Source organism: Martes martes, assembly GCF_963455335.1.
Source record: "Martes martes genome assembly, chromosome: 4".
NCBI classification, from domain to species: Eukaryota; Metazoa; Chordata; class Mammalia; order Carnivora; family Mustelidae; genus Martes; species Martes martes.
In genome coordinates, this window is record NC_137891.1 from 172512118 (window position 1) to 172537401 (window position 25284).

Sequence of the window (25284 nt, forward strand, 5' to 3'; positions counted from 1 at the left end):
ATGAGGCGGAGGGGCCATGAGGAAGAGGCCTGCGGTGTGTGGCTGGACGCGGCGGCGCTGAAGCGGCGGAGAGTGCAGGTGGGATGTGGGGGCGTGAGAGGGTGTTGGAGGAGGGGTGAGAGGCCTGGACGCGTGAGAAGAGAGGCGGTGGAAGTCAAGTCGGGGCCCGAGAAAGGAACAGCTTTGGGAATTCTGAGGCTAGAGGGATTGGAGCCTGCAGAAGGGTGAAAAACGGGGTTTGGGAAAAGTGGAGAGGAAATGGGGCGGAAGGCAGGCAGGCTGTGGGTGGGTGAGGAAGAGACTGGGAAAATAAGGCTTCGAGGTGTGGGGAGAGGGTGGAGAGAAAATTTGCTGTGAGGAGTGTTGTTTCTGCTTTTTAATGGAACTGTACTTGACATTCAATATCTAGTTAGTTTCAGGTGCACGTGATACTGATTCGATATTTTTATACACTAAGATATCCACAGGAGAAGTCTGGTTGCCATGGTCACCATTACAAAGTTACTACAATATTATTGAGTATATAACCTACGCAGTGCTTCACCTCCTCACGACTTATTTATTTTATAACTGGAAGTTTGTGCCTCTTAATCCTCTTCCTTCTGCTCCCCAACCCCTTCCCCCTCTGGTAACTAACAGTTTGTTTCCTATACCTATGAGTCAGTTTCTGTTTTGTTTTGTTATTTAGATTCCACATACAGGAGAAGTTGTATATATTTGTCCTTCTCTGTATGACTTAGTTCACTTAGCATAATACCATAACACTCGGTCCATCCATGCTGTCAAGAATGGCAAGATTTGGGACGCCTGGGTGGCTAAGTTGGTTGGGCAGCTGCCTTTGGCTCGGGTCGTGATCCCAGAGTTCTAGGATCGACTCCCACATCGGGCTCCTTGCTCGGCGGGGATCTTGCTTTTCCCTCTGCCTCTGCCTGCCTCTCTTTCTGCCCGTGCTCACTCTCTCTGAGAAATAAATAAAAAAATCTTAAAAAAAAAAAAAGAATGGCAAGATTTCATTCTTTATGACAGTGTAATACTTCATTGTATATATTTGCCACATCTTTACCCATTCATCAATTGATGGAAACTTGGGTTGTGTCCATATCTTGGTGTTGTAAATAATACTGCAATGATTATAGGGGTGCATATATTTCTTTCATTTGGTGTTTTCATTCTCTTCAGATGAATACCCGGAATTACTGGGTTGTAATTCTACTTTTAATTTTTTGAAGATCTTCCATATTGTTTTCCAAAAGTAGCTGCACCAATTTACATTCCCAGCAACAGTGCATGAAAGTTCCCTTTTCTCCACATCATCTCTACACTTTGTTTGCATCCTCTCCAATACTTGTTATTTTTTTTTGTCCTTTTTTCTCTTTTGTCTTTTTGATAATTGCTATTCTAACAGGTTTGAGGTAATAACTCATATTTTCATTTTCCTGATGTTAATTAATGATGTTGAGCACCTTTTCATGTGTCTGTTGGGCATCTGTGTGTCCTCTTTGACAATAGGCTTTTCAAGTCTTCTGCCCATTTTTAATCTTTTTTTTTTTTTAAGAATTTATTTATTTATTTGACAGAGAGATCACAACTAGGCAGAGAGGCAGGCAGAGAGAGAGAGAGGAGGAAGCAGGCTCCCTGCCGAGCAGAGAGCCGGTGCAGGACTCGATTCCAGGACCCTGAGATCATGACCTGAGCCGAAGGCAGAGGCTTAACCCACTGAGCCACCCAGGCGCCCCTAATCTTTTTTTTTTTTTTTTAATGTTGTGTAACTCTATATTTTGGATATTAACCCTTTATCAGATGTATGATTTGCAAATACCTTCTCCCATTCAGTAGGGTGCCTTTCTGTTTTGTTGATGGTTTCCTTTGCTCTGTAAAGCGAAGTTTAATGTAATCGTATTTGCTATTTTAGCTTTTTTTAGCTTTTTAGCTATTTTAGCTTTTGTTGCCCTTGTCTGAGGAGATTGGTTCAAAGAAATCCTGCTAAGACTGATGTCAAAGAGCTTGCTGCCCATCCTTTTCTTCCAAGAGTTTTATGGCTTCAGGTCTTAACATTCAAGTCTTTAATCCATTTTGAATTTATTTTTATATATGGTATAAGATAGTGGTCTAGTTTCATTCTTTTGTATGTAGCTTGTCCAGTTTTCCCACCATTTATTGAAGAGACTGTCTTTTCCCCATTGTATATTCTTGTCTCCTTTGTAGTAGATTAATTGTCCATATACATGTAGGCTTATTTACGGGCTCTCTGTTCTATTCTGTTGATCTATGTGTGTCTTTGTGTCAGTGCCATACTGTTTTGATTACTATAACTTTGTAGAATAGTTTGAAATCAGCATGATATTTATAGCTTTGATCTCTTCTCAAGATTGCTTTGTCTGTTCGGGGTCCCATACGGATTTTAGGAGTATTTTTTTCTAGTTTTGTGGAAAATCGTATTTTGATGGATTGTTTTGAATTTGTAGATTGCTTTGGGAAGTACTAATATTTTAACAATATTAATTTGTCCAGTCCATGAGCAGAATATATCTTCCCATTTATTTTTATCATCTTAAGTTTCTTTCATCCATGTCCCACAATCTTCAGAGTACAAGTCTTGTACCTGTTTGGATAAATTTATTCCTAGATATTTTATTCTTTTTGATGCAGCTGTAAATGGGATTGTTTTCTTAATTTCCTTGATAGCTCATTATTAGTGTGTAGAAATGCAACCATAGTTGAATAGCTGTCTATGGTAATAGCTCCTTTCCTGGGGCAGATCCTCTAAATTCTTTTAGGTAGTTGGGGGAAGGTCAGCAATTATTCCTGAGCCTTCTGTTCCTTAAAAATAATCAGCCTAAAATAATACATATACCAAAAGACACATTTTGGGGTGGCAAATTTTGCTCCCTTACAGTGACTACAATCTCCTGAACAAAGTAATTAAGGGCTGTTAAAAAGCATTGTACAACTAAAGTCATTTTTTGAGAAATAACAAATGAACCACCTGTTCCTTTAAAAAAAATTTTTTTTTTTAACTTAAAAATCTTATTGAGGTAGGTATGTTCTTCTGATACATAATTTAAAATGTATGGCAGTGATAGGCAGTGAAATAACTCACTAATACTTTTAACCATCCTTGGCCCATCTCAGAGGCCGCAACTTTCTTGCACATCCTTCTACACATATTCTGTATATGTACAAGCAAACAGTATCTATTCTTTCTTGTAAATAGTAGCATATTCTACATTGTTCTGCAACTTGCTTTTTCTCACTTATTGCATCTTATGTATCATTTCATATGCATCCACAAAGAGCTGCTTTATTCTTTTTCTTAGAAAAAAGATTTCATTTGTTTATTAGAGAGAGAGAACACAAGTGGGGGAGAGAGACGGAGGTAGAGAAAGAAACACCACCAACACCCCCCCCCCCCAGCAGGTAGCTGCTTTCTTCTTTTTAAAGACTTGATACCATTCCATTATATGGAATAGTATCCATTATATGCAATAGTATTGCCTCAGTCTACCCAAGCTGACAGTAACAAAATAGTATAGACTGGGTGGCTTAAACAACAGAATTCATTTTCTCACAGTTCTGGAAACTGAAAGTCCAAGATCAGAGTGCTGCCATGGTCAAGTTCCAGTAAGGACTTTCTTCTTGGCTTGCAGACAGTGAGCTGCCTCCTCCCCATGTGCTCAGATGGACTTTTCTTGGTGCATGTGTGTGTGGTGAGAGATGTGTTAAAAATTTGGGGGGTGGGCACCTGAGTGGTGCAGTGGGTTAAGCATCTGACTTGGTTTCAGCTCAGATCATGATTTCAGGGTCATGAGATTGATCCCTATGTCGGGCTCCTCACTTAGAGTCTGCTTGAGATTCTCTTTCCCTCTCCCTCTCCCACTCATGCTCTTTCTCTCAAATGAATAAATAAATCTTAAAAACAACTTTTTAAACTTTGTTAAAAACTGGTTCTTTGACTTTTTAAGACTTCCAGTCCAGAGCAGAGTACTAAAGATTCCCTTTCACAGGATGTAGAAACCTGCCTTTTCCTAGAGTAGCTATCAATCGGCATACATTTGTTTGAGTTTTAATGTCAGTCATTAATAGACAGTTGCTCATGACCAGTGTTTTAGAAAATATGCTCCTTCCCACCTGATCCCTAAACAAACTGCTATTTGGGGGCAACTAATGGGGTGGTTCATAGTTTTGCCAGAAAAAAAATGCCTATGTTTGGAGTGAGTTTGCTTCTCTCTTGGTCCCACAGAAGCATGACAGGCTTGGCCTCATTACTTAGGCCTTGATATGGAGGATACTGTATTTGTTTTCATTTCAGTTTTTTTATTGTGAGAGTAATATATGTTTGTTTAAAAAAATCAGTATAGAATTAAGTAAAAACAAAACTTCATTGGTGGTAGCTGCTTTTAACAATTGGTATTCTTTGAGACAGTTTCTATGTGTATAAATATATGTTTCCCCCCCCCAAAAGAGATTATTTCAAACATACTCACCTTTCACTAAAAATATGGAGCACTTTCCATGTGAGACATGAGTTTTAGTATGAATTTTTCGAAAGGCCATTTTATTTTATTTTGTTAAAGATTTTATTTATTTATTTGACAGAGACAGTGAGAGAGGGAATACAGACAGGGGAAGCGGGAGAGGGAGAAGCAGGCTTCCGGTCAAGCAGGGAGCCCAATGTGGGGCTCCATCCCAGGACCCCGGGATCATGACCTGAGCTGAAGGCAGACGCTTAACAACTAAACCACCCAGGCACCCCATCAAAAGGACATTTTAATTTACATGATTTTCAAATTTTGTATTTTAACTTTGTTACCTCTTTATTAAAACACTGAGAAATATTTCTGAAAGGTTTCTCCCACAATAAAGAGGTAAAAAGATTTAGTATGTATTTTGTATATTTGCTATCTTGTAGGTGTTTTCTATTTCTTCTTCATCTGTAATGCAGCATACTTTCTTGCCCTTGAAATGTATGTGGCAGAGACGGAGAAGTGAGCCTAAGAAGGGGACAGAAACGCAAAGATAACAGAAATCTTGGCTGAGTCATCAGTGGTTTCTGACCGCCTTGGTGGAACACGGAATGCCACTGTGACAGTCTGCAGCTTTACTAACATTCAGTCCATCAGCAAATTCTCTGGACTCTGCCTTCATATGTTCAAAATCTCACAATTTCCTACTATTTCTACCACTGCTGCCCGATCCAGAATGATAGTGACCTTTTGCTCACTGTTAATTTTAAAACCATCTAGTGGTTTGCTATCTTCTGGTAAAACCCAGAATCTCTGAGGCCTAAAAGGCATGATTTGGCCATGTATGTTTGCCTTCTCCTACATTTTAGACCTCATCTACTACTCTTTTCTCTGCTTGACTCTGCTGTAGTCATATGGGCCTTCTTGCTGGCCTTCAAGCCAAGTATACCTCTGCAGGGACTTTGTACACCTTGAAATGCATATAGGGATTAAAATACCACCTGGCTCTGTTCTTTCATTTGTTTGTTTGTCAGCTTATTGAGTCCATTTCTTAACCATAAAAAAGCCTTTCTCTTATCCCCTACTCCCTAACACCTTAGTCTTGCTTTATTTATCTCCATAGCCCTTTACCATTAGATACACTATATACTGTGTATTTACTTGTTCATTTATGATCTTCCCCTACTAGAATGAAATTTCCATTAGGCAGACCTTCAAACAGTGGCACATGGTAGATTCTCAGTACAAATTTATTGAATGAGTGAATCAATCAAGCTCAGATGGCTGAGCTTTGCTTTCAGAAAACCTTTTAGATATGGTCATAGTTGCTCATTCTTTCTTTCTCTGATGAGAAGATAAGTGGGAGGACTTTGAGTTTTTTAGAGCAAAGATGGATGGGAGGAAACTTCCAGTAAAATGGCAATTAAAGTGTGTACCTAACAGGAGCACCTGGGTTTCTTGGTTAGTTGAGCCTTTGAGTCTTCATTTCAGCTCAGGTCATGATCTCATGGTCGTGAGATGAAGCCCTGCACTGGGCTCCGTGCTCAGCAGACAGTCTGCTTGAGATTCTCTCTTTCCCTCTGCCTCCTCACTCTCAAATAAATAACTCTTAAAAGAGAAAGAAAAAGAAAAAGTGTGTACCTAACAACAAAAACAAAAACCCCTCTGTGATACTGAAATGATGAAAAAAGAAAAACAAAAATAGAGGAGGAAAGTATTTCACTGAAACTGAATAGGCTTAATAATAATACTGAAGTCTGTGGTAGCAACACTGTTGGGGTCAGTGCCGTAAGACTGATAAGGATCTGTGAATGTAACTTGACAAATATTTATCAGTATGACCTTTACGTAATGGCTTATGGTTTGTAAAAGTTTTTTAAATTGTATTGTTTCACTTAACTTCCTCAGTAGCTTTGTGAGGGAGGTGAGATTATCTCTATTTTGCAGACGAAGAAATTGAAGTTCAGATAGAGATTTGCTTCAGATCACATCAGAGTAAGTGCAGCTCTATGGCTTGATTCCAGGTCTTCTGACTCTTGTTCCAGTGTGGGTTTTTTTTGTTTTTGTTTTTGTTTTTCATAATGTGTAAGGTGTCCTCAGATGATAGAAAGGTGAATGATGAATAAGATAGTTCTGACCCTGGCAGCCTGGAATATGGTAGGAACACAAATAACTGTCAGACAGACAGTAAGTGCCTTAGAAGCATAAGGAAATTCTAAGCATTTAGAGAAAGAAGAGATTACATTTTATTATGGGTGGAGGGGTGGTGGTTTTAAAATATGTCCACAAATTCTTTGATACCTCTCTCTTTAACAGGTGGATATTAAGCCCCCCCCACCCCCCGCCAAGTGTGGGACGTACTTAGTGACTCTAATGACTAGAAGGTGATAGAAGTGGAGTTCTGAGGTTAGGTCATAAGCAGCATTGCAGCTTCAGCCTCATTCTGCCCTTAGGGGAAGTCAGCTCTCATGTTGCGCAGACACGCAGGCAGCTCTGTGGAGACCTCCATGTGGTGAGGAACCGTATTGAATTTGCTAGCAGTTGTGTGAGTGAGCCACCTTGAAAGTACATATTGCAACCCTGCTTGATACCTTAAATGCAACCTAATGAGACTGTGAGCCAGAACCATGCAGATAGGCTGCTTTCCAATTCTGGATGCAGAGAAGTTGTGAGATAATAAATGTTGTTTTAAGCTGCTAAATTTTGTGGCAATGTGTTAATGCAGCAACAGAAAGATAATACAGATTTTGGTTTTAGCAATGGAGTACTACCTAACGAAAACCTAACATGGGGGAATGGCTTTGGCATGGGGCAATGGGTAGCAGCTGGAAGGACTTTGGAGAGAGTGCTAGTGAAAGCTTGAAGAGCTTGTAAGAAACTATTTCTAGAACTGGGATGGCCTTTGAGGAGACTTGTTGTGGGTAAGGGTTTAAAGGAAAGTGAGAACATGTCTTACTGGAAACTAGAGGAAAGGGAATCCTTGTTATGTGGTCACAGAAAGTTGCCTACAACTCCTGTTGGTTGTAGTAAGGTGAAAGATAGAGAATGTACCTAAGGAACTGGGCGATGTGATGTAGCTAAGGGGGTTTACAGGCAGTGCTGAAGGGCTACCTGGTTTCTTCTCACTGATATAGCAAAGTGCCAGAGAATCGAGAGAAGCTAAAGGAAGGCCAGTTAAACAAAAAAGAGCCTAGACTTGCTGGTTTTGAAAATTCTCAGCTTCTTCAGGTGGTACACAGTAGATTTTTCTTTGCAGGAAGTTTTTAAATTATTAATTTAATCTCTTATTATAGGTCTATTCAGATACACCCATGGAAAGAATGTCATTATTAGTCACTAGGGAAATGCAAATCCAAACCACAAGGAGATACCACTTCACATCCACTAGGATGGCTATAATCAAAAAGATAATACCAAGTGTTGACAAGGATGTGGAGAAATTGGAAACCCCGTATATTACATGGTGCATGCATACAGTGGTATAGACAGTTTGTGGAACAGTTTGGCAGTTCTTCAAAATGTTCAGCATGCTTATCCTATGACCCAGCACTTCTGCTTTTAAGTATAGACCCAAGATATGAAAAGATAGTCCACACTAAAACTTGTACGCCAGTGAACAAGTGTTTGAATGTTTGTAGCAGCATTTCTCATAACAGCTAAAGAGTGGAAACAACCAAAATGCCCCCAAATGATGAATGAGTAGATAAAATAGTATATCCAAATAGTGGAATGTTACTTGGCAATAAAAAGGGATTGAAGTATCTGACATGCTACAGCGTGGTTGGACCTCCAAAAGGCGCTCAGTGAAAGAAGCTGGTCACAAAGACCAGATACTGTGTGACGTGTGAAAGGTCCAGAATAGACTGATCTTTTTTTTTTTTTTTTTAAGATTTTATTTATTTGAGTGAGCAGGAGAGTGAGTGCAGTGTGAGCATGAATGGGGGAGGAGCAGAGGGAGAGGGAAAAGCAGACTCTTCACTGAGCAGGAAGCCCGATGTGGGACTCGATCTGGGGACTCTGGGATCATGACCTGAGCCAAAGGCAGATGCTTAACCAACTGAGCCACCCAGGTACCCCAGAATTTGTCTAAATCTATAGAGACAGAAAGTAAATCAGTGGTTTCCTGGGGCTGAGGTGGAGTAGGAATGGGGAATGACTGCTGATGGATACAGGGTTTCTTTTTGGGACAATGAAAAATGTTCTAAAATTAGATTGTGGTGATTTTTACACAACTCTATGCTAAAAAACACTTAACTACACACTTAAATGGGTACATTTTATGCTATGTGAACTATATATCAGTAAAGCTGTTAAAGGCTTTGTGGAAAAGATGGCATTTGAGACCTAAAAGCAAGGGTTGGATCTTGTTGGAAAGCAATGAATGTAGAGTAGGCATTCTAGGAACAGTATGAATAGTGGCGCAGAGGCAGGAAATACAAGAGATGTTTGTGAAATAAGGGGTAGAAGTTAGGGAGTCCCCAAGACCACCCTTACTTCTTACATTGACTGCAAGTTCAAGGGACCCCAAGACCACTCTGAGGTTTGTTAATTTGTTGGTAGGACTCACAGAACTCACTGAAAGCTATTAAACTCATGGTTACAGTTTATTATAGTGAAGAGATACAGATTAAAATCAGCCAAAGCAATTCTAGGAGGATTCCAAGCTGAATCTAGGAGAATTCAAAGTGGGAAACTTGCAGCATCCTCTCTGGATACCCAATATATTAGATAGCGCTAACGGCTTCTGGCAATGATATGACAGTACATACAGAGTATTGCCAACCATGGAAGCTCACTGAGCCTTGGTATCCAGAGTTTTTATTGGGGTTTGGGTTGTATAGGCATGGTCGACTACTTATGTGGCTAACCTTAGCTTCTAGCTCCTTTGAAGGTCAAGCTGATACCACATGGCCGAAAGCTCCCGCCATAGATCACATTGTTAGCATAGACTATCTGGTGTGGCCCAGGCCTCAGGTAGGACATTCCAAGGACATAGAGATTACCTCCCAGGAGCTGAAGGTTAAAGCCAGACCTCTTGTTGACAGATTCTTTTACTACATTGGGAGTAACACAGTGTGACTGAAGTGTAGGGTAGATGTAGGGGAGTTGAAGGTGTGATTAGGAGGGTAAACTAGTACCATGTTGGAAATTCACGGAAGGCATTTGACTTAGTAGGCTCTAAGAAGATTAGCCCAATGGTGGTTATAGGAAAGTGGGTGGTACAGTGAAAGGTAGGCTAGAGAAATTTGGAGGATATTGCAGAAATTTAGGCAAGAAATAATAAGGGTTTAATCAGGAATAATAGAAGTTTAAATTATTTTTGGTTGGTTATTGATCTCTATAGTTGTATATCTAAAGTACGGTTATTATGCTCAAGAAGGACCTAAATGTGGGCTTGACAGGAGTTGGGAGGTCTCTTAAATATGTTTCTTTTCTTTTTAAGATTTTATTTTTAGGGGCGCCTTGGTGGCTCAGTGGGTTAAGCCTCTGCCTTCGGCTCAGGTCATGATCTTAGGGTCCTGGGATAGAGTCCTGCATCGGGCTCTCTGCTCGGCAGGGAGTCTGCTTCCTCCTCTCTCTCTCTCTCTCTGCCTACTTGTGATCTCTGTCTGTCAAATAAGTAAATAGGATCTTAAAAAAAAAAAAATTTGTAAGATTTTATTTTTAAATAATCTCTACATACAACGTGGGCCTCAAACTCACAACCCCAAGATCAGGAGTTGTAAGCCCCACCTACTGAGCCAGACAGGTGTCCCTTAAGTATGTTTTTAAACTGTGACTTTTGTCCAGTTATTTGCATCCCTTAGTATCTCTCCTTTTTTAAAGGACCTTTGCATTTTCCCTTTAGTTCCATTTACATTTAGGGTTCAGCATTTGGGACCTGAGTAAGTAGATGATTATAGAGAAAAAAGTAAAAACTGTATCTTGAGGGCTGCCTGGGTGGCTCAGTCTGTTAAGCATCTGCCTTCAGCTCGGGTCATGTTCCCAGGGTCCTGGAATGGAGCTTGCATCAGGCTCTCTGCTCAGTGTGGTTCCTGCTTCTCTCTCTCTGCCTGCTGCTCTGCCTACTTGTGATCCCTCTCTCTCTTTCTGTCAAATAAATGAAATCTTCAAAAAAGCCCAAAAAACTATATCTTTTTTTTTTTAAGGTTTTATTTATTTATTTGACAGGGATCACAAGTAGGCAGAGAGGCAGGCAGAGAGAGTGGGGTGGGGGGAGGGAAGCAGCCTCCCTGGATGCGGGGCTCGATCCCAGGACCTTGAGATCATGACCTGAGCCTAAGGCAGAGGCTTAACCCACTGAGCCACCCAGGTGCCCCCAAAAACTGTATCTTAAAATAATGTTTGGAAATTGGGAGAATAGATATAATATAGGCTGATTGTGTGTACAGTTGAGGCTTGAACAACTCGGGTTTGAACCGCATGGACCCACTTACTTGTGGATTTTTTCGATACAGTACTGTAAACGAATTTTGTCTTCCTTATGATTTTCTTAATATTTTCTTTTCTTGGGGCGCCTGGGTGGCTCAGTGGGTTAAAGCCTCTGCCTTCGGCTCAGATCATGATCTCAGGGTCCTGGGATCCAGCCCTGCATCGGGCTCTCTGCTCAGCAGGAAGCCTGCTTCCTCCTCTCTCTCTGCTTTCCTATCTGCCTACTTGTGACATCTCTCTCTCTAATAAAAATAAATTAAAAAAAAAAAGAAAATATTTTCTTTTCTCTAGCTTACTTTATTGTAAGAATACATATAATGTACGAAGTATGTGTTAATTGCCTGTTATCAACAAGGCTTTTGGTCAGGAGTAGGCTTAGTCAATAGTTAAATTTTTGGGGAGTCAAAAGTTATATGTGGGTTTTCAACTATGTAGGGAGTTGGTGACCCTAACCCTCACATTGTTCAAGGGTCAGTTGTATATATTGTGTTTGTATGTATGTACACACACACACACACACACACACACACACACACACACAGAGTCATAACTTCTTTCCACAAAGTTGAACCTCCCAGGGGGGACTCGGGGATTTGTTCCAGAGTGGGGATTTCTACTCCCGTTGCATTTTATTTGAGGCATCTATTTTCCAGTTTAAGAGAGCTCTTTCTTTCATGGGACTGTTAACTCTGCTATTGAGAGGGCTACAGTCAGCCATTGCTATATTAGAAGTAGTTAAAATTGGGAGGTTTAAACAAATCTTCAATATATAGTCTTATTAGGGCAAAACTGATGGCAGATATTATGAAAACACTATACTACAATGATCTTTGACATGTGTGACATCTTTTTTTTTTTAATATTTTATTTATTTATTTGACAGAGAAAGAGATCACAAGTAGGCAGAGCAGCAAGCAGAGAGAGAGAGAGGGAAGCAGGCTCCCTGCTGAGCAGACAGCCTGATGCGGGGCTCGATCCCAGGACCCTGAGATCACAACCCGGGCTGAAGGCAGCGGCTTAACCCACTGAGCCACCCAGGCACCCCTGTGTGACATCTTTTAAGTGAGAAAAATCTGATGAGCGAAAAGTTCCCTTTTATGAGACTTACTAATGAAATGCTAATGGCTGTAAACCTATCAGGTCACCAGTTCAAGAGTTCTGATACTTAAAAGAAATTGCTTTTTTCTCTTATCCCTGTTGAGTTTTCATTAGGTTTAGACAAAAAATTAGTACCAGCTGGTTCGAGAGAATATTCTTGCAATACATTTAGTATTGTTAGGTTACTTTGGGAGGAAGACCTTCAGTTTTCAGTGGGTATACCTCTCATCCTATCTGTGCCCTGGACCTCATGTGTGACATCAGTTACAGTGACAGGAGCTCCTCTTCACTTTGATCACAGCACTGGAAAAGACAGGATGTTTTCTGAGAGCTTTGTTGATGCTGAAACTGTAATGAGTGGTTATATATGCAAAACATAACCAGAATGTGTTCTTCCTGTATATCTGTCTTCTTCCTAAAATATTTGTTGAATTGAGTACTTACTATGTATATTAAGCTAGTTCTTGGAGGACAGGATAAAAAGTATGCGAATCAAATGTTGATACCAGGATTTTGTTAGGTAAGTTTTGAAATACCAAGTGATAAATGTCAAGTTTAGAAGGGGAAGAGATCACCTCTGGTTCTGGGAATCAGGAATGCTTGGGGCTAAGCTGAAGTATATGTAGCATTTCAGATACAGGTGTGAAAAAGGCCCTTCTATGTGAGGCACAGAAATGAGGAAGGCAGAGGCCAGAATAGGGATTGGCATTTGGGTGAGTATAATACTACAGTACACATGAAAGGATTTAGGTAATGGAGAAAAGGGTAACTGGAATTAAACTGGTGTGTGCAGTCCGACAGTCAGTACTTTATGCTGTAAGGTAGTAGAGAAACTATTGATAGAATTTGAGCAAGATGGTATACTCCCAGTTGTGCTACAAGGGTAATCTAGATATTGGGTGTGTGACTGATTGAAAGGTATTGAATGTGGGCCTGACCAGTTAAGAGACTATTGTAATAGTCTCAGACTAGACGAGAGTTTATGAAAGCCTGAACTTGGTTAGTGTGTTCCTTGTTTTGCAGGTTTGGAGAGTTTGAAGCAAGTTTTGAATGAATACTTTATTATTACTCATTCAGCAAAGCTTATTTATGTTGTTGGAGAGGATGGGAATCCTGACAACTTTTTTTTTTTTAAGACTTTATTTATTTATTAGAGTACCATCAGGGAGAGGGAGAAGCAGTCTCCCCTGCTGAGCAGGGAGCCTGATGCCAGGCTTGATGCCAGGACCCTGGGATCACGACCTGAGCCGAAGACAGACGCTTAACCAACTGAGCCACCCAGGTGCCTCCGACAGCTTTTTTTGGTCAGACTTCTTAAACAGTCCTCCTTAGGGTATCCTTATTAGGTAGTGTCCTTCTTTTAGCATGGCTTGATAAGGCATGATAGTGACTGATTGGAAAAGGTTTTCTATGAGAGTGGAGGAGGGGAGTTGGAGAAGTGGGAAGAGATGAGTATGGGACCTCAGAAGCATAAAAGAAGAAGTAACATAGCAAAAATAATTAAACACATACATTTATGTTTTCTGAAGCTATGTCAATATGTAAGGATAATGAGATTTCATTCATAAATTCAAGGCCAGTGACCATAATCAGAAAAGTAAGTTGAATCAAATTATATGCTAGACTTGAAGGCCATATGAATCATAAAAAAGGGGAATAAAAATGGGTTGAAAGCAGAAATTTAAGACAAACTTGCAGGTAAATTATCAGAAGACATAAAGATAGAATGAGAGCTAAACTGAATTTAAATGCCATGGAATCATGAAAACATTTTCTAGTAGTAAGGAGGGTGAATTGTATGAACCTAGGTCTGCTTTGATAATAGAGTTGTGGTGTTTAGGAAAGGGCCAGACTCTTGGGGTGACTTGCAGCCATGAGAGGTGTTGTTCTCTGTAGGAATACATCACAGGTCATCCTTGTGATAGCAAGAAAGTAGGAGCTCTGTGATTGTAGGAAATCTGTTTTTGCTTCTACCATTCTGAAAGAAGAAAACTTGATAGGAACATGAATATGATATACTGAGGTACTAGAGATTCTTTGGTTTGGAGGGAATGTGTTTCTTGAAGTTAGATTTTTTGAGGCATTCTTACAGGGTAAGAATTGTTAATACCTAGGCTGTGGCTTACCAAGGTGTTTGGTCCTGTAGGAACCCTATGTTTTTTTTAGACAGGCTTTCTTACACTGTGTAATACACACACGCAGGCTGCCTTTATTTTGAGGTAAGAATATTCAGCTGAAGGACTGTACCTGGGTCCCTTCAGTTCCAGATGACCTATTCTCACTCAGAGTCTAAACATTCCACTGAGATAAACATAGTTCCTTAAAGCCAAACTCTTCTAAGGGAGCTATAACTGGGGGCAGTATCACTCTTGACGTTGCTTTGACCTGAGTAAGGAATTGTCTTACTCTTGCTAAGATGGCCAACTTGGTGAAAAACTTTATTCCCAGATGTTTTGTTAATTGAAGTCTTACTGTTTTCTGATATTATGTAGTTTGTGTAAGTCTTTTTTTTTTTTAAGATATTATTTATTTTTTGAGAGAGAGTGAGCTCGAGCATTCAGGGGAGGACAGAGGGACAGGGAGAAGCAGATACCCCAGCGAGCAGAGAGCCCAATGCAGAGCTTGATCCCAGGACTCTCAGATCATGATCTGAGCTTAAGGAAGACATTAACTGACTGAGCCACACAGGTGCCATGTATAAGTCTTTTTAGAGGACTTGGTATGTTTTTAAAATTTTATTTTAATTCCAATATAATTAACATACAGTGTTAAATTAGTTTCAGTGATTAAACATTTCATATATTACTCAGTGCTTATTAAGATAAGTATACTCTTAACCCCCTTCACCTCTTTCACTCATCACCCACCCACCTCCCTTTTGGTAACCATCTGTTCTCTATAATTAAGAGTCTGTTTTCCCATTTGTCTCTTTTTTTCATTTGTTTCGTTTCTTAGATCCCACATATGAGTGAAATCTTATGGTATTTGTCTTTTTCTGACTTATTTTGCTTACTAGCATTATACTCTTTAGATCCATCCATGTTGCAGATGGCAAGATTTCATTCTTTTTTATGGCTGAACAATATTCCAGGGTGTGTGTGTGTGTGTGTGTGTGTGTGTGTAGTACAGTACATTTTCTTTATCCATTCATCTATCATTGGACACTCGGGCTGCTTCCGTAATTTGGCTATTGTAAATAATGCTGTAATAAAGATAGGGGGTGCATATATCCTTTTTGAATTAATGTTTTTGTATTTTTTTTGAAGATTTATTTATAAGAGAGAGAGTGCACAAGCAGGAGGGGCAGAGGGAGAAGGAAAAAAAATCTCAAGCAGACTCCACACCGAGTGTAGAGCCCAATGTGGGGCTCAATCTCATGACCCGGAGATTGCAGCCCCACCCAAAACCAGGTTTCAGAAGTGCCAACCCAAGCACCTCTAGTGTTTTTGTACTCTTTGGGTAAATACCCAGTAATGTGATTATTGGATCATATGATAGTTCTATTTTTAATTTTTTGAGGAACCTCAGTGGCTATACCAGTTTGCATTCCCACTAACAGTGCATGAGGGTTCCTTTTTCTCTACATCCTCGCCAACACCTATTGTTTCTTGTGTTTTTGATTTTAGTCATCTGACAGGTATGAAATGATATGACATTGTAGTTTTGATTTGCATCTCCCTGATGATGAGTGATGTTGAGCATCTTCATGGGCCTGTTGGGCATTTGTATGTCTTCTTTGGAGAAACGTCTGTTCACTTCTTTCTTTCTTTTTTTTTTTTTTAAGTAGGCTCCATACACAATGTGGAGCCCAACATGGGGCCTGAACGCATGACCCTGAGATCAAGACCTGAGCCAAGATCAAGAGTTGGACACTTAACCAACTGAGCTACTCAGGCACTCCTGTTCATGTCTCTGCCCATTTTTTATTTGGATTATTTGGGGGAGGTTTTGGTGGTGTGTTGTGGAAGTTCTTTATATTTTTTGTCTATTAACCCTTTATCAGATCTATCATTTGCAAATATCTTCTCTTCTTCAGTAGGCTATGTTTTAGTTTTGTTGATAGTTTCCTTTGCTATGAAGATTTTTTTTATTTTGATGTCATCTCTATAGTTTATTTTTGCTTTTGTTTCCCTCGTCTCAGGAGACATATCTAGAAAAATCTTATGGCCAGTTTCAGAGAAATTACTGCCTGTGCTCTCCTAGGATTTTTACCATTTCAGGTCTCACATTTAGGTCCTTAAACCACTTTTTAAAAAAAATTTTATTTATTTGAAAGAGAAAAGAGGGCGCACAAGAGAGCACACAAGCGGGGAGGAAGGTAGGATGGAGGGAGTCAGAGTAGAGGGAGAAGCAGACTCCCCACAGAGCAGGGAGCCTAACTCGGGCGTTGATCCCAGGACCCTGGGATCATTACCTGAGTCAAAGGCAGATGCTTAACCGACTAAGCCACCCGGGTGCCTGGCCCTTAATCCATTTTGATTTTATTTTTGTGTATGGTGTAATCAGGTGGTCTGGCTTCATTCTTTTGCATGTAGCTGTCCAGTTTTCCTGACACCATTTGTTGAAGAGACTTTTTCCCATTGCATATTCTTGCCTCCTTTGTTGAAGATGAATTGACCATATAACTGTGGGTTTATTTCTGAGTTTTCTATTTTGTTCCATTGATCTATGTATCTATTTATGCCAGTACCATATTGTTCTGATTGCTACAACTTTGTGGTATAACTTGAAATCTGGACTTGTGATACCTCCAGCTCTGTTTTTCTTTTTCAAGATTCTTTGGCTATTCGGGATCTTTTGTGATTCCATACAGATTTTATGATTGTTTGTTCTAGTTCTGTGGAGAAATACTGTTTGTATTTTGATAGGGACTACATTAAATCAAATTAAATCTATCAAATATATTGCTTTGGGAAGTATGGGCATTTTAATATTCTTTCAATCCATGAGCATGGAATATCTTCTGTTTGTGTTGTCTTCAGTTTCATCAGTGTTTGTAGTTTTCAGAGTACAGGGCTTTTACCTCTTTGGTTAAGTTTATTCCTAGGTATTAATATTTTTGGTACTGTTGTAAATGGGATTGTTTTCTTAAGCTATTTCATTATTAGTATATAGAAATGCAGTGGGTTTCTGTACACTGATTTTTGTATCCTGTAACCTTATTGAATTCATTTATCTGTTGTAGTTTTTTGGTGGAGTCTTACAGGTTTTCTGTAGACAAAAAAAAAAAAAAAAAAGTTTTCTGTAGACAGTACTATGTCATCTGCAAGTGGTGAAAGTTTTATTTCTTCCTTACCAATTTGGATGCTGTGTATTTTTCTTGTCTGATTGCTGTGGCTAGGACTTCCAGTACCAATTTGAATAGACATGGTGAGAGTGGACATCCTGGTCTTGTTCCTGATCTTAGAAGAATAGCTCTCAGTTTTTCACTATTGAGTATGATGTTAGCTGTGGGGTTTTTATATATGGCCTTTATTATGTTGAGGTATGTTCTCTCTAAACCTGCTTTGTTGAGGGTTTTTTTAAATCATGAATTAATGTTTTACTTTGTCAAATGCTTTTTCTGCATTTACTGAAATGATCGTATGGTTTTTATCCTTTCTCTTACTGATGTGAAATATATCGCATTGATTGATGGTGAATATCAAACCACCCTTGTATCCCAGGAATAAATCCCACTTGTTTGTGGTGAATGATTTTTTTAATGTATTGTTGGATTGGGTTTGCTAATATCTTGTTGAGGATTTTTGTATTCGTGTTCATCAGAGATACTGACCTGTAGTACTCTATTTTTGTAGTGTCTTTATCTGATTTTGATATCAGGGTAATGCTGGCTTCATAGAATGAATTTGGAAGTTTCACTTCCTCTTCCCAACTATTTTTGGGAATAGTTTGAGAATAGGTATTAACTCTTCCTTAAATGTTTGGTAGAATTCATCTGTGAAGCTGTTTTGTCCTGGACTTTTGATTGTTGGGAGGTTTTTTTTTTATTACTGATTCAATTTCATTGCTGGTAGTCGGTCTGTTCAAATTTTCTCTTTTTTCCTGATTCAGTTTTGGGAGGTTATATGTTTCTAGGAATTTATTCATTTTTCTAGGTTGTCCAATTTGTTGGCATATAATTTTTCATAACATTATCTTACAATCCTTTGTATTTGTGTTGTAGGACTTAGTATTCTTGTAGTCATTTAAATAACTATATATTATTAGTCTGTCTTTTCCCATAAGGTTTAAGCTTTACCAGAGCAGAAACAATCTGTTTTGTTCCTCAGTATATTCCCAGTACCTAGCATATAGGTGCTAAAATACTTGTTGGCATACTATCTTACATAGTTTCACATATCTAGGATGTTTCTAATGTAAAGTTTAGAGAGCCATGTGCTTCTTTGGGCTTCCTCATAGCATGGTAGCCAGGTTCTAAGAGTGAGGATCTCAAGAAAGCAAGACAGAGTGCATGGCATTTTTATGACCTAGTTTTGGAAAAAATGTAGTGTTATTTCTATCATACTTTATTGGTCAGTCACAAAATTCTTCCCAAGTTCAAGGTGAAGGAATACGGACTTTGCAACTTGAGGAGTGGCCACCTCAGCTTTTCCAAATTCCAGTCTCAATGTACTCAATTAATCCAGAATGCAGTGCCTGTGTACTTTATATATTTTGGTCTGGCAAGTGATTCCAGGCATAAAGCTAGAGTCATCATAGGGCTCACCTCATTTGTTTTCCTTCTCTCAGAACTCACAGTCCAATGCAATTCCTTGTGTCCACCATCTATTATCAGTTGTTTCATGTATTTTATTCAGTTTTGTAGTTTTGTATGGTGAAGGGGAAAGTTCCACACCAGTATTGCAAGTTAGAGTATGAGTTTTACACCAAGGATTTCATTCTTCTTTTATCCACTTAAGGTACATTTAGTTTCCAAATGTAAAAATGAAGTCAACTTTGGGCTAGAATTAATAATTTGATTTCATTTCAGACCTATCTCCAACTTACAACATGAAAATCGGCAAATCTTGTTTCTTTGGTTTTCATGCAAACTGAATAAATTACCCTCTTCTCAGGGTTACTTCTCAGGCATTCCATAACAAGCAAGTGGAAACAAAACCAAATCACACTAAGTAAAGATGAGGTTATATTTATAGTTAGTTGACAAAACTTACTTCCCTAACCCTTTCTGGTACAAATTGATACTGTAACGTATAAAGGGGCTGAGAGCGTATAAGACTGGCTGTTCCCTGCTTGTTCTCCTAGTAATAACCAATTAGTATTGAACCTGAGGAACTGTGTAAGGCTTTTACGTGAATTAACTCACCAAATCCTTGTAACAGCCCTATGGGATAGGTACTTTACTGTCCTCATTTCACACATGAGAATGAGACCTAGATTAAGCACTTGCATAGGGTCACACAGTACTAAGTCGCCATGGCAGAATTGGAATTGACTTGAACCCTAGCTGTGTGAGCCATGCTCTTAACTGTATGTAAGTATTTGAAAACCACTAAAAATGTGTCAACTGCTGCTGAGGTAGAATCATTAGTTATCTTTAAGTGTAAGAGAGAGTATCATTCTTGGAATCACATAACAAATCTTGTCTGTTTAGTCAGTGTGACTGATCTCTGTGGGGAAGTAGAAAGATTGGGCTATAGTTGGAATATGTGATTTCCTAAAAAAAAAAAAAAAAAAACAAACATCATCAGTGTGACAGGAAATGATAGATGATGATGTACAGCAAAAACTAACCGGAAAGTAGCAGAGTAGTGGAGTCCAAAGGGTCCAGTGTGGTTCCATGAAGGTCACGGGTGTTTATTGAATCTCTCCTGTCTGGCAGCTGTTTTGATATTAATAGGTTCTATTATTCTTTTTCTCCCCCTTGTCAGACACATTTAATGAAGCCAAACACCAAAATGCTAACACACTTTCCTGGAGAGAAAAAGGCTAAGATTTCTTTTACTCAAAGAATTCCACCTACAGGCATTCGGCAGACCAGCATTGCTTCCTTCTTCACCCTGCAGCCAGGTATGATGACCCGCCTGGGAATACCCGGGGAGCAAAAAGGAGTGTGTGCATTTTTCCATGCTGGAAAATTTATGAGAAGTGGCAACACCAGTGCATTGTGTTAAACTTGGCTGACTCATTAGAAGAGGATATCAAACAACAAAGCATCCCCTTCTGCTAAGCATTATGAACGTGCTTTTACCAACATTTTCTCATTCTGTGTGCTCAGTCTAATATTAAATATTTGTATTCCCTGGCAGAGCAGCGAGGAGAAAGGTATGCTTGGGGAGTTGGGGTGTGCAGGGGAGCTGATCTGCCCTAGTTAGGTAAATGTCTTGGATTGGCCATAATGAGAGGTGTATATATGATTACTTGATAACAGATATTTCTGTATAATGCTTCTCAACATTCAGAGTTCAAAGATGCTTTTTTTCTTAGAAAGGTTGGCGTAAAGTTGGCTTGAGTCTCATTATCCTTTGGCAGTTTTTTGCTTACATGTCCCTTTCCAGGTGATGAGCTGCTTCACAGCAGGGTGTCTGCCAGTTGGAGGGTTTTTGGGAGGAGAGCTCTAATTCCTGATGCGATTCCCAGGATTGCTTTACACAAATCTTCAAAATTCACTGTCTCTGCCCCAAAGAGAAGCTTAAAATAAGCACCCTTTGGCTTTAAGTAACAAGGGCAGATTTCTTTCAAGGACACTTCTGATTTCAAAAAAAATTTTATTTATTTATTTATTTTTAAGTAGGTTCCATGCCCAGCATGGAGCCCAACATGAGGCTTGAACTCACGACCCCAAGATTAAGACCTGAGCTGAGATCAAGAGTTGGATACTTAATAGTCTGAGCCACCCAGTCATCCCCTGCTATTTCAAAATTCTGGTATATATATAATCTGTTGAATTCTTAGGCAAAGTTGAGAAATCTTTCACAAAACAGTTTCTGCAGTATAATTCTTGTTGGAGAAGGAAAAAGGAAATCATTCAGCTTTGTAATTAGGTCTTGGTATAATTTGGGGGAAAGGTAGTCCATGTTATTCATCCTTAAGGCAGAACAGTATCCATTCCATGCCTGATAAAATGGACAAGCTGGACACTAGCAGTCGTTTATTATTGTTCATCCAACTGGTTGACTTAGCATCTGATTGTCTTTATTCCCCTTCCCAAGCCATATTTGCAGAGTAGAGGCCCTAATGTTATTTGTACTGTCACCAGAGGGTTTCTTAGAGTTGGATGGTTAATGTGATCTTAGTGACCTTACAAAAATTGTGTTGTGCATATTTCTCAAAGGATAATATCCAGGAATATATATTTGACCAAAATCACTATTTAACAGAAACCATATTAAATAAAAACCAAAGGCAAGACTCATGTGCCCTGTTAAACCCCATATCCTAAAACACAGCTGGAAAAGTAGGCTGTGGTCTGAGTATACCTACCATGTTTGACTTGAGTAGGTCATTAGACGCATCCATATATTTGAGTAGTGGAATATAAGGTCTGAGGTTTAGAAGGATCATTCTGGCGAAAGCAGAGATTGAAAGCAGGAAGATCATGGGGTGCCTGGGTGGCTCAGTTGGTTAAGTGCCTGACTTCAGCTCAGGCCATGATCTCTGGATCCTGGGACTGATGCCCCGCATTGGGCTCCCTGCTGAGTGGGGAGTCTGCTTCTCCCTCTCTGCCCCTTTCCCATTCTTTCTCTCTCTCAAACAAATAAATAAAACCTTTAAAAAAAAAAAAAAGAAAAAGAAAACAGGAAGATCAGCTGTAAATGTGTGTGATAAGTCTAACTAAGACCCCTGTGCTAGGTGATGATAGTAGCCGATATAGATTTCAGAAAAAGCCAGCTAAATCCTGCTCAGGGCAGAGATTTCCTGCAGAATAATTATTCATGTCTGTTTTGCTAGGAAAGACAAATGGTGGTGACCAGAGGAGTGTTTCGTCTCATATAGAAAGTCAGATCAACAAAGAGTCTGAGAAAGATGCAGCCCATCTAGATCATCTGATCCAGGGCCTGGAGGACGATTGCATGTCACCCCCATTAGCCACTTCAACCCCTGCAGATACCCAGGAAGCTGGACTTTCTCTTCATTCCCTCCAGGCTTCTGACCACCACAGAATGGGAACTCCGTTTTTGACTATGCTGTCTTTGCCCCAGCCTGACACCTTGGTCTGTGCTGGAAAGAGCAAAGCCTCATTCTCTTGTTCCTTCACTCAGAACTTGGAAGGTTCTTACTTGCTGGACCAAAAGAAAGGAGATAAAGACTCTTTCTGGAAAAGGGAATGGCTTCATGGATCTAAGGAAAAAAACTATCAGGATGTGGAGAGACGCATTCAACCACCAGGGGGCAAGGGCCTTCAGTCCTTGGACAAGATTAAATTGGGAAAGGTGTCTGCCGGAGAAAACAGGCAGGACCCCATCCTCCTTCAAACATTCCATTCCTGGAACGGAGAAAACACAGACTTAGTAAAACAAAGCCCTTGTCCTGTCCCTGCGTTTTCCTGGGACAGTGAAAAGAATGACTCCTGGAGTCAGCTTTTCACTGAGGATTCTCAGGGCCAGCGGGTCATTGCCCACAACTCTAGAGCTCCTTTCCGAGATGTAACGAACAATCAGAATCGGGGCTTAGGGCAGTTGCACAATAGCTCTGGGGCTCAGTGCCAGGAGAGGCCAACTCAGTTAAATCTGCAGCCTGATTTGCTCTTTACCCAGGACTCTGAAGGTAATCAAGTTATCAGGCACCAAGTCTAAATACCTTTATGATGGTTTGGTTCTAGAAGTACCTTGAGATGACAGAGCTATAGGAAAATATTGGGCGGGAGGGCAGCGGAGGGAGGCAAGGGAGGAAGTTATTATTGAGCATTTCTTTGTGTAAATAAACCAGGTGGTGCCACTTGTTGAGACTGTATGATTGGCATCGTGCGTCTCCCCGGGAAGAGGTGGCTGGTAACCTTGGCCAAGTCTGTGATGAGCACTGAGAGGAGGTAGGGCAGGTACTTACCCTTCTACTAAAGAGCCCTTACTCAGCCTGCATAGCCCCCTCTGCCCTTTCAGATCCCTGACTAGGACATTGCTTCCTACGAATGTGTGTTCTAATCTCTGGCTGTTATCTTACCCATGCAACCTTGGGACCTTTATTCCTGACACCTTTTTGAGTTATAAGGCATACCTCCTGGGCCCAGGTGTATGGGGGCAGGGAGGATAGAGAGATAAATAGTAGAATGATGGTAGGGTGTTTTTGTTTTAAAGTAGGCTCCACACCCAGTGTGTAGCCTAATACAGGGCTTGAATTCATGACCTTGAGATCAAGACTTGAGCTGAGATCCAGTCAGACGCTTAACTGACTGAGCCACCCAAGTGCCCCAATGGTAGTTTTTTTTTGTTTTTTGTTTTTTTTTGTGGGGACTTTATAGCATTTTAAAGTTTTATATTCTATGTTTAAACATCTCTCTAAAGAAAGCCTGTGCTGGGGCACCTGGGTGGCTCAGTCAGTTAAGTGTCTGCCTTCATGATCTCTGGGTCCTGGGATAAAGCCCCACATCGGACTCCCTGCTTAGTGGAGAGTCTGCCTCTCCCTCTGCCCCCACTTACCCCCCCCCCAACTTTTGCTTTCTTTCTTTCTCAAATAAATAAATAAAATCTTTAAAAAAGTAAAAAAAATTTTTAAAGCCTGTGCTATTAAAAAAAGCCTGAGGCTACATAGCAATCCAGATGTGATGATATCACTCTGCTACACAAGGTGTAAGAGAATTCCCTTTGTAAAATTATGAATCCAAATAAATGGCTGTTTACAAACTTGACTCTAACGGTAACTAAAACATTACCATTTTATTTCTGAAAAAGCAACTTTTAATAGTTATATGTTCTATCATTTTCATGGGTCCCATCTCAACACCCATACTCTAGCCAAGATGTTATCCACCAGGTGGCAGTTTCTCATGTCACAGGTGTGCTAGCTACCTTAGGAAGCTTAAACAGCCTCTACAGGGCAAGTGTGCAAGTTCTAAGATGGAACTACTTGAATAAGAGTTTAGGGTAAATCCCTACAGAAGGGGACAAGAGGCTCCCTATGGAAGTTTTCTCTTATATAGGCAGGACTTTGTAAAGAAAGAGGGAAAGCCAGGAACCTGTTCATGAAAGTTCACATACCCTTAAAATTAGTAGGAATCCTATACTCATGAGGGATACCAGGTGGTTACAGCGCAGAGACAATGAGCACATGCAGCATCTCTCCATATCCTTCATTTAATATCAGGTAGTGCTTCAACCCAAACACACAGGATACATACCATAGAGAAAGGGACCTGAGGGCGTCTGAGTCATGCATGGTGTGGTAGGTACAAACCTTGGCCCAGTGCAAAGGAGCAGTCAAGGGCCGGGAAGAAGGATGGTGCTGTTTCTCCTTCCCATTTCTCTTTCTTATTGGGCTTAAACTAAAGTCCATGGAAGAGAAAGTGTTTTCAATCAGTGGAACCCATGAGGTCCCAGGGCCTGGGAGGATAGATTTGGTTGTACAGTATTACAAAATATATTTAAGAAAAAAACAACCCAGGCCTCCCAGCAGTAGCCCAAGTGTCAGCTGGTCCAGAGGTCCGACCTCTACATCTAGGGACAGGAGAGAGGGAGAAGGTGATTGCTGGGCACTGGTGTCAGTTTATGATGGAGCAGCATAAGATTTTCCCTGCCCTGTCAGACATATAAACATTTATAGCCCCTCACCCCTCAGCCCTGCTCTGCTGCAAGGAAGCTGCTGAGAGTGACAGCTGGGCACAAAGTGTCTGGTGAGACCAGTTATGGGGTCTAATGCAGTGAAGTAAGCCATTCATTTAGGACCTATTTTCACACAGAGGCAAGGAAAAACCAAACTTCTGTCTCACCCTTTAGACTGAGACATTCCGAACTATACATTTACCTGTAACAAGTGTCTTGGTGCAAAACAGCCCTTAGCTTCTGCTAAGGTTTAAAGCAAAGGAAGCATGATCCAACTCTTCTCTTTCAGTCCAAGCTCTAGCTTTAGGCAAGACTGCTGCAAAAGATTTCTAACTGAGAGGCATAAAGGTCTGTGGTGAGGAAGGCAGCTATTGAAGGAATTCCAGGAGCATGAGACTGAATTTGCAGAGCTGAGTTCTGTCAGTTTCCTTTTCTACTAATATCTTCTTCCTTCAGAGCAAACTTCCTCCTTAGGACCTCAGAGATAAGGACAGCAGGGTCTTCCTCCTTCAATAAACTCCGGTTCCTGGAGACAAAAATAACAGCTTATATTTATCAAATACTTGCTCTTAGGCAGTGTTTTGTGTCTTTGA

General features: G+C 40.2%; 2 protein-coding genes across 11 annotated transcripts in view; one reads left to right on the plus strand and one right to left on the minus strand.

The window, feature by feature from the left end:
* On the plus strand, positions 1 to 23791 carry AUNIP (aurora kinase A and ninein interacting protein; the record flags this gene model as incomplete). Its single annotated transcript, XM_080801477.1, has 4 exons — positions 1 to 78; positions 19868 to 20006; positions 21888 to 23308; positions 23470 to 23791. 3 exons carry the CDS (start codon positions 1 to 3, stop codon positions 22730 to 22732), a joined length of 1062 nt encoding a protein of 353 aa, XP_080657603.1. The 3' UTR covers positions 22733 to 23308; positions 23470 to 23791.
* MTFR1L (mitochondrial fission regulator 1 like) overlaps positions 23780 to 25284 on the minus strand; it is an 18501-nt gene continuing 16996 nt past the window's right edge. For 6 of the 10 annotated variants that reach the window (XM_080801474.1, XM_080801468.1, XM_080801473.1 and 3 more), the window contains one exon: positions 23787 to 25217. In XM_080801474.1, coding sequence (XP_080657600.1) covers positions 25112 to 25217 — 106 coding nt within the window. In that variant the 3' untranslated portion in view covers positions 23787 to 25111. Of the gene's footprint in view, positions 25218 to 25284 lie in introns of all 10 variants that reach the window. The other 4 variants (XM_080801471.1, XM_080801470.1, XM_080801469.1 and 1 more) reach the window with 1 other exon arrangement.